General features: G+C 41.8%; 1 protein-coding gene across 2 annotated transcripts in view; it reads right to left on the reverse strand.

Annotated features, from left to right (window-relative positions):
• Rnf10 (ring finger protein 10) overlaps nucleotides 1–17,275 on the reverse strand; it is a 34,523-nt gene that overhangs the window by 15,751 nt on the left and 1,497 nt on the right. For both annotated transcript variants that reach the window (XM_048342833.1, XM_048342832.1), the window contains exons 2-4: nucleotides 6,908–7,104; nucleotides 3,407–3,606; nucleotides 608–698 (exon numbers count right to left, since the gene is read on the reverse strand). In XM_048342833.1, coding sequence (XP_048198790.1) covers nucleotides 608–698; nucleotides 3,407–3,606; nucleotides 6,908–7,104 — 488 coding nt within the window. The remainder of the gene's footprint in view (nucleotides 1–607; nucleotides 699–3,406; nucleotides 3,607–6,907; nucleotides 7,105–17,275) is intronic.

Raw genomic sequence — 17,275 nt, forward strand, 5'->3', positions numbered from 1 at the left:
AAAAAAGAAGAAAGAAGGGGCTGGGGATATGGCCTAGTGGCAAGAGTGCCTGCCTCATATACATGAGGCCCTGGGTTCCATTCCCCAGCACCACACATATAGAAAACAGCCAGAAGTGGCACTGTGGCTCAAGTGGCAGAGTGCTAGCCTTGAGCAAAAAGAAGCCAGGGACAGTGCTCAGGCCCTGAGTCCAAGCCCCAGGACTGGCAAAAAAAAAAAAAAAAAAAAAAAGAAGAAGAAGAAAGAAAAGAAACTGCGCTGCAGCCAATGAGGCAAGTCCTTTTAACTGAGTTCGGCAAGCTTGATCAGGAAGGAACTATAGTCCCTCGCAGGGTTCCTGCTTACATCCCCAGAGAGGGCTTGGTGTAGAGAGGACTGTTTATATACCTTCAGACCAAAGCTTTTCATATCCTATGCCTGCAAACCAGTGTCAACTAGATCTTAAATGAATTCTGGGAGGAAGCAGGAACTGACCCCTGAGAACTATCTACCCACAAGGCAGGCAGAAAAGGCTATCAGTAGTACACATGGCCAACAGCTGCTGTGTCACCACCTTCTCTTTTTTAGTTCTCTCCCATTAACTTACAAGTTTGTCTGAGCTACTCACCACTTGTTCCACAAAGTCCCAGTTGACTAAGGTATCAGGATCAGCAAAATGTGCTGTGTAGTCTTGGTCTTCAGATACCACAAACTGGCAGCTAGAAATAGCAAGGAAGACAACAAAGAGGCAGAGTGTTCACAATCACCAGGTCCTTAGCAGCAATCTATCATCTCGTCACTTAGAGCGCTGGTTCAATCTAATCCAATCTAATTGAGCAGAAGTACAAACCTATAAACTGTTCTTTATGCTTCCTAACCCAGCCAAGTTCCTTTGAATTAAAGTAAGTCTAAGTCGATGCTACCTCCAGCAGCAATAAACTAATTCCTCCTTCAAACCTTGGGAACCCAAGAACATGGCTTATCTTCAAGGGAATAGAAAACTGTGCTCAATCATTTGAGACCAGTTTATATAAAGTATACACAGAAGGGCTGGGAATATGGCCTAGTGGCAAGAGTGCTTGCCTCGTATACATGAAGCCCTGGGTTCGACTCCTCAGCACCACATATAGAAAAGGCCAGAAGTGGTGCTGTGGTTCAAGTGGCAAAGTGCTATCCTTGAGCAAAAAGAAGCCAGGGACAGTACTCAGGCCCTGAGTACAAGCCCCAGGACTGGCAAAAAATAAAATTAAAAAAATAAAGTATACACAGGAACCAGAGGCATGGCGCTCAAGTGGTAGAGTGCTAGCAATGGCACCAAAAGAAAAAGAGAAAAAAACAACGTATAATAAAGACAGCAGTTAATTCAGTCTACAGCCAAAGTCAAATCTTACAACTAGGGCTGGGGATATGGCCTAGTGGCAAGAGAGCTTGCCTTGTATACATGAGGCCCTGGGTTCAATTCCCCAGTACCACATATACAGAAAACGGCCAGAAGTGGTGCTGTGGCTCAAGTGGCAGAGTGCTAGCTAGCCTTGAGCAAAAGGAAGCCAGGGACAGTGCTAAGGCCCTGAGTTCAAGGCCCAGGACTGGCAAAAAAAAAATATATATATATATATATATATATATATGCCAAGCATTTCAACTTATCATTCAATTCACATTTAAGAAATTCCCTCTCGGAGAAATGGAAGAAGATTTTTTTCTTTGTTGGAAGTTGTTTTTGCTTTCTTTTCTGTTTTGTTTGTTTGCTTATCTGTCTTGGGGAGTATGGGGGGGCACAGAAATGGAAGGACAAAGTGTAAACAAATGCAGCAGTTGTACTTATTATTAGACACTATGTTGAAAATGAACTATACAACCTGTGGGTGGGAATGGGAGGGAAAAACTGGGAGAGATGGGGTGACACTGTCCAAATGAAATGTAATCTTTACCTGACTTATGTAACTGTAAAAGCCTTCTGTACATCACCTTTATAATAACAAAATTAAATTTAAAAAAATCTTAAAGAAATCTCCTGGCTTGGGGCTGGAAATATGGCCTAGTGGTAAAGTGCTTGTCTCATATACATGAAGCCCTGTGTCCGATTCCTCAGCACCACATATATAGAAAAAGCCAGAAGTGGCACTGTGGCTCAAGTGGCAGAGTGCTAGCCTTGAGCAAAAAGAAGCCAGGGACAATGCTCAGGCCCTGAGTTCAAGACCCAGGACTGGCAAAAAACAAAACCACACAAAAACAAAAAAAAGAGCTTGCCTTGTATACATGAAGCCCTGGGTTCAATTCCTCAGCACCACATATATATAGAAAAAGCCAGAAGTGGCCCTGTGGCTCAAGTAGTAGAGTGCTAGCCTTGAGCAAAAAGAAGCCAGGGACAGTGCTCAGGCCCTGGGTTCAAGCCCCAGAACTGGCAAAACAAAAAACAAAAAACAAAAAACAAAAAACGGGGAGAAAAAATCTCCTGGCTTGGTATAGTGATACATGATTTCAATCCTAGCACTCCAGAGGTTAAGACAGGAGGATCCAGAATTGAGATCAACCTAGGCTACACAGTCAAGCCCTCTTTTTTTTTTTTTTTTTTTTCTGCCAGTCCTGGGGCTTGGACTCAGGGCCTGAGCACTATCCCTGGCTTCTTTTTGCTCAAGGCCAGCATTCTACCACTTGAGCCACGGCACCTTTCTGGCTTTTTCTATATATGTGGTGCTGAGGAATCAAACCCAGGGCTTCATGTAAGGCACTCTACCACTAGGCCATATTCCCAGCCTCTCAAACCCTCTTTCAAACAAATAAACAAAAAAATAGGGAATGATGGTATATACTTTTCGTCCCAGCATTCTAGAGGCTAAGGATCAAAAGCTTGAAGCCAGACTGGGCTACAAAGTGAGACCCTATCTCAAAATGTAAACAATGATTTTCCCTTTTGTTCACAAGCTCAATTTATAAAAGTGGCTAATTATCTGAGATTAAAAGTAAAAGAAAAAAAAGGTTCAAATACAGATCTAATTCCACTTTTTCTCTCTCAATATAGTATTAAAGACATTTATTTTGCTTATTTGTTTTATTTTTTGCCAGTCCTGAGGGCCTAAGCACTGTCCCTGGCTTCTTTTTTTTGCTCAAGACTAGCACTCTACCACTTGAGCCACAGTGCCAGATCCGGCTCTTTCTATATATGTGATGCTGAGGAATCGAACCCAGGGCTTCATGTATGCAAGGCGAGCACTTTACCACTAGGCCATATTCCCAGCCCTTAGCGACATTTATCTAGGTATTATATTGATATTAATATCAAGAACATGTAGTTGGAAAGGGAGTGAGAGGTAGGGAAAGGGCAGGGAGAACAGATCAATTAGCTTTCTGCTTAAAACTAGGAAGCCTCCCCCAGGATTCCCAGAGTCTTTGATTTTACTTTCCCCCCAGGAGTAGCAATACTCACTTGGCCTGTAAAAAAAGTTCCTTGTTGAAAGGTTTATGTCCCCACTTGTTCCTTTTTCCCCAGCTGCCATGTCCACTGCCTTCAAAGTGACCTGCCTGGCCACGGGGTTCAAAAGTAAAATTCAACAAGTGGTTCAGGTTGATCTTCTTAGGGCCAGAGAACTGGGCAGGGCTAAACTCTGCCCGCTGAGCCTCTGCTACCTAGAGAGAAGGAGTGTTTTAGATTAAAACACCAATTTACAGCAAGATAAACAGCTCCATTCCTCCTTCAAATATTAACTAAATTAAAACTGGCTCAGAGAATCTTTTTAGAAGTAAGTAAAACCCACCCAAGACCTTAATGAAGTAAAGAGTTTTTAATATCCTACCACCTAAACCATTTACTCTGTCCTGCTAAATGGTAATTTACCATTAAATGACAAGGCCCAGCACCAACCCCTCTGTAGTCATCTTAAAAAGTACAATGGGGCTGGAAATATGGCCTAGTGGTAGAGTGCTTGCCTAGCATGCTTCAAGGCCTGTGTTCTATTCCTCAGCACCACATAAACAGAAAAAGCCAGAAGTAGCACTGTGGCTCAAGTGGTGGAGTGCTACCCTTGAGCAAAAAGCAGCCAGGGACAGTGCTCAGGCCCTGAGTACAAGCCCCAGGACTGGCAAAAATAAGTAAAATAAATAAATAATAAATAAATGTACAACAATGTACTTATTGGGTTAATTTTCCCACACTCCCATAAGACAACTACATGCACACGTTTGTATGTGTGTTTTCTTGTGGGGGATTAAATCCAGGGCCTCACTCATACATGCTGGGCAAATGGCTCTACAGTTGAGTTTAAACTCACCTTCATTTTTGTTAGCTACTTATGTTTTTAATTTTCTCTGGCAAAGGAAATTCAGAGTCACCTCTGGAGGATGCCTACTGGCAGCTGTTAACTAACATAGGTTTCTGAATCCTACCAGAGGACTACAGTCGAAGACAAAATGCTACTCATGGTTAATTAAAACTGACAGAATCAGAACATGTAGGCCAAAAATAAACCCAATCAACAGATTCCAGAGCACTTTAGAAAGTGGTAAGCAACTACAGAAGAAATACCAGTGCACACAAAGATGGAACAATGTCGGGGCTATTTCAGTCTTAAACAATCCCACACTGAAGTGGTATGGATGTGTGTCAAAAGTAGACCAGTAAGCTGGGCGCTGGTGGCTCACACCTGTAATTCTAACAACTCAGAGGCTGAGACCTGAGAATCACAGTTCACAGCCAGCTTGGGCAGGAAAGTCCATGAGACTCTTATCTCTGATTAACCACCAGAAAACAGAAAGTGGAGCTGTGGCTCAAAATAGTAGAGCACTAGCCTTAAGCAGAAGAGCTCAGGGACAGTGCCCATGACCAATTTAAAAAAAGGAGACTAGCGCATTTTCCCCCAAAGCCCGTTTTTCCATTTAATGTCCTAAAACAGGCATACCACATCCTAATATCCTATTTATGGAGAATATTTAGAGCTTTTTTTTTTTTTAACTGTTACAAACTAATGCTTCAATAAGCATATTTGAGACTAGACTTGTGCACATCTGGGCACCTGAAATTTTTTTCAATAAGGATTGAACTAGGGCTGGGAATATGGCCTAGTGGCAAGAGTGCTTGCCTTGTATACATGAAGCCCTGGGTTCGATTCCTCAGCACCACATATATAGAAAATGGCCAGAAGTGGCGCTGTGGCTCAAGTGGCAGAAATGCTAGCCTTCAGCAAAAAGAAGCCAGAGACAGTGCTCAGGCCCAGGACTGGCAAAAAAAAAAAAAAAAAAGTAAGGATTGCACTCAGGGTTTGCTTCATGAATACTAGACAAGCTCCCTACCACTGAGGTACACCCTCAACTCCCAATTATCTCTTTTGAATCTATGGAAGAAATGTCTGGACCAAAGAACATGAGAGTGAGAATGCAAGGGTTCACTGCTTAGTCAAATTTGGATTTTTAGTACAAAGCACTTGCACAAACACGTGACAGATTCTAAGAAGTACCAAGTGGAGGACTCTAGGTGTGAAGTCAAGTTCAGCTATATAGTGAGATCCTGCCTCAAAAGAAAAATAACAAGATAGATATCAGGGACCATGCCTCCTAGCTACTCAGGAGGCTAAGATCCAGAAGGTCATGGTTCAAAGACAGCCTAGGTAGACAAATCTGAGACTCATCTCCAACTAACCAGCAAAAGCAGTAAGTAGAGGTGTGGCTCAAGTGGTACAGCACCAGAAGAGTGAAAAAGCTGGCACTGAGACAGATATAGACAGATAGACCCACACAGAGACATATAATCCAAGTCAGGGCTAGGGTAGACCACCTATCTAAAACTCCAAGTCAAATTACCTAAGTTCTTTTCTTAAATCTCCTAATGGCTTTCTACCTCTCGAAACAAAAGCCAAAATTTATAAAAGGGATCTGCTCCCTCTTCCTAATCTTTGGCTTTATTTCCTACCTCTCCTCCTACTTGCTTCACTTCAATCATATAAAAAAAACAAACACTACCACCTACAATCCCTCTACCTTCTAAGACACTCTTCCTAAACCATATAGAAACCAGACATGGTACAACATATTTGTCATCCCAATATTTGTGAGGCTGAACAAGAAAGATTGAAAGTTTGAGGACAGCCGGGTGTACATAACACACTGAAGGCCACCCTGGCTTTCTTGCTTCATTTAAGTCTCTCTCTAAATCTACCTCTTTGGATAAGCATTCTGAGTCACCTAAAACTTTTGTTACGCCTCATCTCTTAAAACACCACCATCAAATATATAATGTTGTTTCTCCCTCAACTTAGATTATAAATTCCTAAAGGACAAAATAAATATTCTGTTTAATACTGTAATCCAGACTCTTAAAATATACTGGTATGTGGAAGGCAAGTAGTAAATTTCTGGTGAATGGGCAACTTCTTACACATGTACACCAATTAAATATCTTATTATGTATTGAGTGTAGAACATTCAAATGACAGGATAACTAACCAATCTCTTGTTGATAGGCATTTGGCATTTTCTAAATTTTTCCAATTATGAACAGAGCAGTGAATACCTTTGTATATAAATAAGTCTTCACGTACTTACAGGAACCTGTTAACTCCTAAAGTAGAACATTTGAGACTAAGAATAAAACATTTAACATTTTATTAGTGATAACTGTCACTGATGTCATTTTATTACTAAAACCCAAGAGTGGTATGAAAAGTACTATACAGAGTAAGATACTCCATTTGCTACAATTTCTCAACATATGATTATTACATGTCTCTTCCTCCAAGGAAATGTCTGTAACTTCCTTCAGAGGAAGAAAGGAGGCAAAGTTCCACATCCAGTTACTCTTCAACTACATGACTGCAATTTACCTGTTCTTCTTCTTGTTCCTCTCCTTTAGCTACTGAAAAACTGCAGCGGGGTGGGGGGTGGTAAAAATCTAAATCTTATGTTTATGCTCTAGAATGGGCATTCTCAAATTACATACCTCATCTCGTCTTCCACCATTAAAAGAAGAGCTAAAGAGTTTGCTGCTGCCGCCACCCCTTTGAGGAGGCATCTTATTAAAAGTTTTGCTTTTCTGTGAATTGGAGCGACGGGACTGGTTGCTAAAATTTTCATTTTTGGGGTAGGAAGGTTCACGTTTGCGATTGTAACGTTTGGATCCATTTGAGTTCTTTCCATCTGAAAGCAAAAACAAACCAGAAAATGTTAAAAAAAAAAAAAAAAAAGACATATACACACACACACACACAATTTTTTTTCTACCAGTAGCAAAATATGGCAATAATGCTGTGTTTAAATAAGGGAAAACAGGCGTTTCCATAACTTCTAAGAAATCTAGATTTAGGACACAGAGCTTATTAGCTCTTTGAGCAAATAGCATTTTTTTGTTTCAAATGTTAAAGCCCAATGAGTCCTCTCAGTACAATATACTGTAGATCAAATCACAAAGATTCCAGTCCCAAGTGTCTTCAGAGTGAGGAACGTTCAGCCTACAGGCTATATAAGGCATGATAAATCATTTGTTTTGTCCTTGGTGAGGTAACCATAGGCAGGACTCAAAACTTAATAAATGTAAGGGGCTGGGAATGTGGCTTAGTGGTAGAGTGCTTGCCTAGCATGCATGAAGCCCTGGGTTCAAATCCTCAGTATCACATAAACAGAAAAAGCCTGAAGTGGTACTGTGGCTCAAGTGGTAGAGTGCTAGCCTTGAGCAGAGAGAGGCTCAGGGAGAATGCCCAGGCCCTGAGTTCAAGCCCCAGGACTGGCAAAAAAAAAAAAAAATATATATATATATATATATATATATATGAATGACATGATAAAGTATATGACTATACACACATACAGTGAGACCAAAGGAGGATACTCTTAGAAATTCAGAAGTGCAATCAATGTCTATGTGCCTCTGATCATATAACATATTTATCAAAACTAATATTTAATATTTATCTTCAATAAACTACTAAAAAAAAGCTGGACATGGAGTTGTGGCTCAAATGGTAGAGTGCTAGCCTTGGGCAAAAGCAGCTCAGGGACTGCGCCTAGTCCCAGAGTTCAAGCCCCAGGGCCAGCACAAAGAAAACAAAGAAGTTGCCAGTAATGCCAGTGCTGGTAGCTCACACCTGTAATCCTAGCTACTCAGGAGGCTGAGATCTGAGGATCACAGTTCAAAGCCAGCCCATACTAGAAACTCCAAGACTCTTTTCTCCAATAAACTTTTTTTAAAAAGCTCTAAGTGAAGCTGTGGTTCTAGCAGTAGAATACTAGCCCTAAGCTAAAGAAGCTCAAGGGAAGCACTCAGGACCTGAGTTCAAGCTCAGACTGGTCGTGCGTGCATGTACACACATCCTAACAACTACATATGAGATGGTGTGATGTAAAGAAAGCAGATCATCCCAGAAACATAGCCAGGCCTTCACCTTTCAGCAACCCTTAAATCAGTTAGGGACAGTGACAAAGAGTTTACTCTAACGGTGTAATTGAAGCCAAGAGTGGTGGCACATTCCTGTAATACCAGCCAGCACTGGGGATACTGAAACATGAGGAATGAATTCCAAGCCAGCCTGAGCTACATAAATTAAGTGTAAAACTCAATGGCAAAGGACTTTCCTATCATGCTAATGGAGGAGTTCAATTCCCAACACTGGATAAAAAAATAAAATAGAAAAATTAGGAGACAGAGGGCTGGGAATATGGCCTAGTGGCAAGAGTGCTTGCCTCATATTCATGAAGCCCTGGGTTCGATTCCCCAGCACCACATATATAGAAAATGGCCAGAAGTGGCACTGTGGCTCAAGTGGCAGAGTGCTAACCTTGAGCAAAAAAAAAAAAAAGAAGCCAGGGACAGTGCTCAGGCCCTGAGTCCAAGGCCCAGGACTGGGAAAAATAAAAATAAAAAAGGAAAATTAGGAGACAGAACCCAGACTAACTTTTTGGTACTAAAAATAATCTCAGCCACACACCAATGGTTCACGCCTGTAGTCCTAGCTACTAAGGAGGCTGAGATCTGAGGATGGTGGTTCAAAACCAGCCCAGGCAAGGAAAATCCCTGAGACTCTTATCTCCAATTAACCACCAGAAAACCATAAGTGGCACTGTGGCTCAAAATGGTAAAGCACTAGCCTTGAGCAAAAAGTTCAGGGAGAACGCTCAGGCTCTGACTTTAAGCCCCAGAATCTGAAAGGAGGGTAGGAAAGAAAGGAGGGAGGGTCACACTGCTGGGCACCAGTGGCTCACACCTACAATCCTAGCTACTCTGGAGGCTAAGATCTGAAGATCCAGGTTCAAAGTTTGCCTAGGCAGGAAAATTTGAGACTCTTATCTCCAATTAACCATCAGAAAACCAGGAGTGGAACTGTAGCTAGCTCAAAGTGGTAGAGCACTAGCCTTGAGCAGAAAAGCTCAGATAGCACCCAGGCCCAGAGCACAAATCCCAAGACCAAAAAAAAAGAAAAGAAAAGAAAAAAAAAATCATGCTTAGGAGTAGAACACATTCTTAGCATGTTCAAGGCCCAGAGCTCAATTCCCAACACTGCCAAAAAATAAAGAAAAATAAAACATATCTCCCAAACATTATTATCTAAGCTGATCTGACATTTGACTCTTAACTGTTGCTTTTTTTTTTTTCAAGAGAGCCATCTTGGCTATACACCAGTGATTCATGCCTGTATCCTACTTTATCAGGAGACTCACATGCATAGGGTCATGGTCCAAAGGCAGCCTGGGCAGATTTAAATATATGAAAGACTCTTGGGCTGGAGGCATGGTTCCAGCTGTGAGCAAGCACAAGGGCCCTGAAGTTCAAAGTTCAGTGGCTCACACCTGTAATCCTGAGAATCATGGCTTGAAGCCAGCACAGACTCCTATCTCCAATAAACTACTCATGAAAAGCCAGAAGTATCGCCGGCTCAAGTGACAAAACGCTAGCCCTGAGCAGAAAGAGGCTCAGGGACAGCAGTGCTTAGACCCTGAGTTCAAACCCCACAACTGCCCCTCCCCCTGCAAAAAAAAAAAAAAAGTCAAATACCAACCAAAAAAGGGAGGCAAGCATATCACCGAGGACTGTAGCTCAGTTCAGAGTGCTTGCCTACCTAGCATGGGTAAGAAAGACCCTGGGTTTGATCCTCAGCACCACAAAAAGCAAAAGGGTTATCCTGCTCAAGAAAGGTAACTCCTTGGCTTGCTCAGACTCAGGTAAATTCAGATTCTATACTAAAAAGGCCTAATAAATTGACACTCTAGCAAGAGAGCTGTCTTTTTTTTTACTTACTGCCACACTTATAAGGAAACTTTCATAATGCTTACAGAACTGTCTTTGAAGGACACTAAACGTCTCATTTCTAAATCAGATTACAGCAAATGACCACATAAAGATTTATGATTTAGGTGTTAAAATCTCTCTTCTTGTCTCCCATTTACCTAAGAATTCGAAGTCAGACCTCTCACGTGAGAGACTGGCTCTAATCTCTAAACCCAGGCAAGAGGTAGCTAAAACTTGAAGGTACTGTCTGGAACCTAAAGATAAAATTCAGAGTGCTATTTTTGAGATGTTTTTTGACAATTTGCCAGAATATACTACATATCAATAATTCAGCAGTAGAATTCATCCTCCTTTCTCTGGACGGAGTGTAAGATGATATACTTTAGATTTTGGAAAACAAACTTAAAAGATCATGTTCCAGAAAGAAACACATTCTATATTTTCACTTTGTATTTTGTCTTCTCCTTTTTCTTCTTATGTTGTTGTGCTGTGCTGAAGGTTTAAACCAAAATACCAGTATATTTTTAAATCCTCAGGATATTCTTATACCTAGCCACAGTAAAGAATTGCCAAGAATGACTATCAAAGCACAGTCTAAAAGGACAAGATCATTAGCTAAAACCCAGAATTTTCAGAATCAACAAGTCAAAAAAACTTAATCCAGGATCTTAATTATCCCACACATCTTAAATGTAAAGGTCTCTGACAAGCAGCAAGTATATCTCGTCTCTTTACCAAATTAAGGCCTTAAGTTTTCCTGAGTTATTTGGCATCACATTTCTAGCTTTAGTTCTGACAGGTGGCACTGGCCTAGGTCAGAATACCAGCCAGTAAGTTTCTGCTGCTGACTCATGCTGTTATCACAAGCCAGTTGCTTACCTATCATCACAGTGGTAGACAAGCATTTCCAGAGGGATAATGTAAGGACTTACTACAGGATCAACTGAAAACAAATTTAATCAAGCTAAGAGTAGTAATTCTTTTTCTTTTTCTTTTTCTTTTTTTAAACCAGTCCTGGGGCTTGAACTCAGGGCCTGGGCTCTGTCCTTGAGCCTCTGTGCTCAAGGCTCTACCACACTTGAGCCATAGCACCATTTCTAGCTTTTTCTGTTTATGTGGCACTGAGGAATCAAACCCAGGGCTTCATGCATGCCACTAAACCACATTCCCAGACAAATCCTTCCTGTCAAGAGCATTCAGTGGGCTCCAACATGCTAAGTCATATTAACAATCCAAGGACCCTAGCCCTGAGACCTTGAAACTCATAACTTGTCTAAGTGGTTTTACTGAAGACTTCAATCACCACAATTTACAAAGCCATTAAAGCTTGCAGGTCCATTTACAGCAGTGTCATTCCTCAAGGCAGGTTACCCAGTAACCTAGCTTCTGATACCAGAACAACAGGAAGTGTCAGGAATGCATCACACCACAAACCTCAAAATAACTGCTGCATAATGCCTGACCTTCCCTTAACCTCCATGGCAGTACCATTCACCAGAGAGATAGCCAAGATCTTGGCCAGGGGCCACTGCTGCCTATAAATTGACTAGCCTCTCCTCTGCCTCTTTTTACTTTCTTTGCTCTTTCTATATGATTTCCCCCACTAATAAACTACCTCTTCTGCTGGATTACATTAGTAGAACACATTCACTACTCAATTGCTCTGAGAACTGAATTTCAGCCCTAATAAAAAAATAAATCTGTAAGAGGAAAAAAATCAAACAAGAAAAAGAAAGTTGGAAGTGGCACTGAGGCTCAAGTGGTAGAGCACTAGCCTTGAGCTGAAGAGCTCAGGGTACCCATGGCCAGAATTCAAGCCCCATGACCAACCAAAAAACAAAACAAAACAAAACAAAAAGTTTTGTAAATATCTGAAGTAATTAGTCAAAGAAACTGTGATGGGGCCACTCCAACCTGAAAGATCAGGAAAATCCTGGTAATCAAATTACCTTATTTTCTATGTACAAATAAAGGACCAACTAAAACCCACCAAAGAAACTAAGACGCAAGTAAATCATGGATTAGCTGAAAAGCAAGTGACAATTTACACAGTTTATGGAAATCAGAGGGTTTTCCCTTTGCATTGAGGTAGGAAAGGGAGGAAAAAGAGTATTTAAATTAACTAAAAACTTGCTCTTTTCACCTTAGCCACAAGAAAAGGCAAGCTATGCCTTTTCATTTAACCTTCCTGTTCTTCCTTCAAATCATTACTCTGAAATTCAAGAGATCCTTTTTCCAGAGTTCCTTTCAACAATTTCCAAAAGAATCAAGCATATCTATCAAGTGTGGAGTTGGCTTTTGAAATATACAGAAACTTTTTTACAAATTGCATAGAGCCTGAGTCTATCTTCTGGTTCATGGAAACACCTGGAAGTCACCCTGTCAGAGGTCCTGAGTATCTTTGGTACCAACGCTGGTCTTAGTTAACAATATTTTCTCATTTTGGTTTTGGTTTTGAGACAGGGCCTTGTCCTTGAAGTCTCTTATCTTTCTGTCTTAGCCTCCTAAATCAAAGAGACTACAAGCACTAACTACCTTGCCGGCTGCAATGTTCATAAGACAACACTTGTTACCCTATAGATCAGCTTTAAAACTAAACCAGCATGTGGAGTTTTCCAATTTTTTTCATCTCTACATATTCTGACTTTTGTTTTCTGCAAGCTACTCATAATCTGATTGGTAGATACAAACATCTTTCTTTGCTAAGAATACACACTGCAAGAAGCCATAAAAGTAGAAACCAGCCAAGGCAAACAAACACTAAGTAACAAATACACCCCACAAGCTAATGCCACCCAAAGACATACTTGTGTATTTCATGAAATCTAACATAATATCCTTTCATTCAGTTGCTTCCTCTGAAGTTTTCAATTAAGTGTTTAACCGTATAAAAAAAAATCACTTTTTTCTTTTTTGCTGGTCCTAGGGCTTGAAATGGGGGCTAGGCTCTGTCCCTAAGCCTCTTTGTTCATCAAGGCTAGTGTCACTTGTACCACAGCACCACTTCTGGCTTTTTCTACTTATGTGGTACTGAGGAATCGAACCCAGGGATTCATGCATGCTAGGCAAGCATTTTACCACTAAGCCACATTCCCAGCCCAGCAAATCCCCACCCCCCCCCTTTTCTGCCAGTCCCAGGGCTTGAACTCAGGGCCTGAGCAATGTTCCTGGCTTCTTTTTGCTCAAGGCCAGCACTCTACCACTTGAGCCACAGCACCACTTCTGGCTTTTTCTACATATGTGGTGCTGAGGAATCGAACCCAGGGCTTCCTGTATGCAAGGCAAGCACTATACCACTAGGCCATATTCCCAGCCCCAACAAATCACTTTTAAAAGTCAGAATGAAGTGAGCAACTAACAGTCATTCTATACAACTGTTTGAAATGTTAACAATGACAATGACTGGCTTTGGTCAAACTATAAAAGTACTTGGTGCCACACTACAGAGGTGGGTAATTAGTTCCATTCACAACACATTCAAAGCCAAAGACAGGAGTCAAATGCCTCCAACACCTCAGCTTCTTGTTGTTGTCTTATTTGGTTTTTCAGGAGTTTTCACCTATTACTTACAGAGGAATAAACAAGGCATTTATTGTAGCTGACCCATGAATAAATAAATTAGTGGCCTAAAGAGCCCTGGAGCCTAGCACCAGTGGCTCATGACTGTTTCTAGGTACTTGGGAGACTGAGATTGGGCAGATCACAGTTTGAGGCCAGTCCAGGCAGAAAAGTTCTTATACACGCTGGACAGTGGTGCAGGCATGTTATCCTAGCAAACTGGGAAAACCTATAATAGGCAGAGTACAGCCCAGATGTAAACCCTAACAAAAAAAGTATAAAAAAAAAAAAAAAAAGAGGGCTGGCATGCGCCAATGACTCATGCCTGTAATCCTAGCAACTCTGGAGGCTGATATCTGAGGATCATGGTTCAAAGCCAGCCTAGTCAGGAAAGTCCATGAGACTCATCTCTAATAAACCACCAGAAAACCAGAAGTGGCACTGTGGCTCAAAGTGGCAGAGCACTAGCTTTGAGCTGAAGAGCTCAGGGACAGTGCCCAAGCCCCATGATTAAAAAAAAGACTGGAGGGCTGGGAATATGGCCTAGAGGCAAGAGTGCTTGTCTCCTACACATGAAACTCTTGGTTCGATTCCCCAGCACCACATATATGGAAAATGGCCAGAAGGGAAGCCAGGGAAGGTGCTCAGGCCCTGAGTCCAAGGCCCAGGACTGGCAAAAAAAAAAAAAAAAAGAGATTGGAGAAGTGGCTCAATGATAGTGTGTCTGCCTAGCAAGTGTAAGGCCCTTGAAGGCCCTGAGTACCTGAGTACCCTAGTACCATAAAAAAAAAAAAAAAAAAGTTAAAAAAAAAGTCAAGAGGGGCTGGGGATATGGCCTAGTGGCCTCATATACATGAGGCCCTGGGTTCGATTCCCCAGCACCACATATACAGAAAATGGCCAGAAGTGGCGCTGTGGCTCAAGTGGCAGAGTGCTAGCCTTGAGCAAAAAGAAGCCAGGGACAGTGCCCAGGCCCTGAGTCCAAGCCCCAGGACTGGCAAAAAAAAAAAAAGTCAAGAATTCAGTTGAAGAGCTGGGGATATAGCCTAGTGGCAAGAGTGCCTGCCTCGGATACACGAGGCCCTAGGTTCGATTCCCCAGCACCACATATACAGAAAACGGCCAGAAGCGGCGCTGTGGCTCAAGTGGCGGAGTGCTAGCCTTGAGCGGGAAGAAGCCAGGGACAGTGCTCAGGCCCTGAGTCCAAGGCCCAGGACTGGCCAAAAAAAAAAAAAGAATTCAGTTGAAAGCACAGTACCAGTGGCTCACACTTATAATCCTAGCTATCAGGAGGCTAAGATCTAAGGATCATGGTTCAAAGCCAGCCCAGGCAGAAAAGTCTGTGAGATTCTTTTGTTTTGTTTTTTTACCATGGAGCTTGAACTCTGGGCCTAAGCACTGCCCCTGGCTTCTTTTTGCTCAAGGCTAGCACTCTACCACTTAAGCCACAGTGTCACTTCTGGCTTTTTCCATTTATGTGGTGCTGAGGGCTTCATGTATACGAGGCAAGCACTCTACCACTAGGCCATATTCCCAGCCCAAAAGTCTGTGAGATTCTTACCACCAATTAGCCACTCAAAAACCAGAAGTGGAACTGTGGCTCAAAGTAGCAGAGCACTAGCCTTGAGCAAAAAGAGCTCAGGGATGGCAACCAGACTCTGAGTTCAAGACTCAGTGACAAAAAAAAAAAAAAATCAGTTGATGTTGGGCACTTGTGGCTCATGCCTAAAATCCTAGCTACTCTACTTGGTAGTCAGAGATCTGAAAAATCCAAGTTCAAAGCCAGCCAGGACAGAAAAGTCTGTGTGACTCTTATTTCCAATTACCCACCAATAAACTAGAAGCATAAGTGTGGCTTAAGTGGCAGAGCACTAGCCACACTACTGCCACCAAAAACAAAAACAAATACAGCAGTAGTACTCACAACACTATGAGCTACACAACTTATGGCTGGAGATGGGAAAAAAATTGAGGGAACAATTGAGGGCAATGGGGGGGGGGGGGAAATTGAAAGAACAAAGGAAGGGATGACATAGTCCAAAAGAAAAGAATTGTACTCATTAACTGACTTATAAAACTGCAACTCCTGGGGCTGGGAATATGGCCTAGTGGCAAGTGTGCTTGGCTCGTATACCTGAAGCCCTGGGTTTGATTCCCTAGCACCACATATATAGAAAACAGCCAGAAGTGGCGATGTGGCCCAAGTGACAGAGTGCTAGCCTTGAGCAAAAAGAAGCCAGGGACAGTGCTCAGGCGCTACGTTCAAGGCCCAGGACTGGCAAAAAACAAAAAACCTGCAACTCCTCTATACATCACCCTAATAGTAACAATAATAAAAGCTACTCTTAAAAATATAAAAATTGTCCAGACAATTCAACCTTTCTTTTTTTTAAATTTTTATTTTTGTTGATTGTGGGGCTTGAACTAGTCAGGGCCTGGGTGCTGTCTCTGAAGTCTTCAGCTCAAGAGAGCACTCTACCACTTGAGCCACAGCTCCTATTCCGGTTTTCCGGTGGTTAATTAAAGAGTCTCATAGAATTTTCTGTCCCAGCTAGTTTTGAACCGTAATCCTCAGATCTCAGCCTCCTGAGTAGCTAGGATTACAGGTGTGAGCCACCGGTGCCCAGCTGAAACCAAAATTTTTAACGTACATCTACAACTGTGAAGTTAACAATTTTTTTTTTTTTTTTTGCCAGTCCTGGGCCTTGAACTTAGGGCCTGAGCACTGTCCCTGGCTTCTTTTTGCTCAAGGCTAGCACTCTGCCACTTTAGCCACAGCGCCACCTCTGGCCATTTTCTATATATGTGGTGCTGGGGAATCGAACCCAGGGCTTCATGTATGTGAGTCAAGCACTCTTGCCACTAGGCCATATTCCCAGCCCCGTGAAGTTATCAATTTTACTTTGAGAAAATATTCAGACTACTCTCAGCCAAGACCAACACTGACCAAGAAGACTGACTATCCTCTTTTATTTAAAGGAATCTGTAATAAAGCTACACAAGTGCAAAATTCCAAAATTAATCTATACATTTCCTGATCTAGCCTGAGAACTCACATGAATCTATGCTTAATTTGATGCATTATCATGGAGAAAATTGGTTTCCACCTGTGTTCCATAAGCAATCTCTACAAGTCCTTAGCTACATCAGGTAAACAAGTCTGTCATACTCAACATATTACTTCTGAACTGGTCAATACATCTTGCAGTTTGTTTTAAAATTAGCCTTACAGGTTTTTAATCCCCAAATATTTTTAAACAACTGAACCTCTAGATTTAAGGACTCCAAAAATTTCCCTATCTGCACACATCCTTATGCTCACAGGCAATATCTTCCAATTACTGTAAATATAAAGAAAATACAAAAGAGAGCAGAGATTGGTACACAACTTTGAAATAAGATGGGGAATGGTGGACTCTAGATTGTGCCAGTTTCTAACAGCCTTCTCTCTCAATTTGTTCTTTAAAAAGGCACAATTCTTACCTTGCTAAGCAGGTTAATGCCTGGGACACTACTGATAACAGATAAAAA

Source organism: Perognathus longimembris, chromosome 3, assembly GCF_023159225.1.
Source record: "Perognathus longimembris pacificus isolate PPM17 chromosome 3, ASM2315922v1, whole genome shotgun sequence".
NCBI lineage: Eukaryota > Metazoa > Chordata > Mammalia > Rodentia > Heteromyidae > Perognathus > Perognathus longimembris.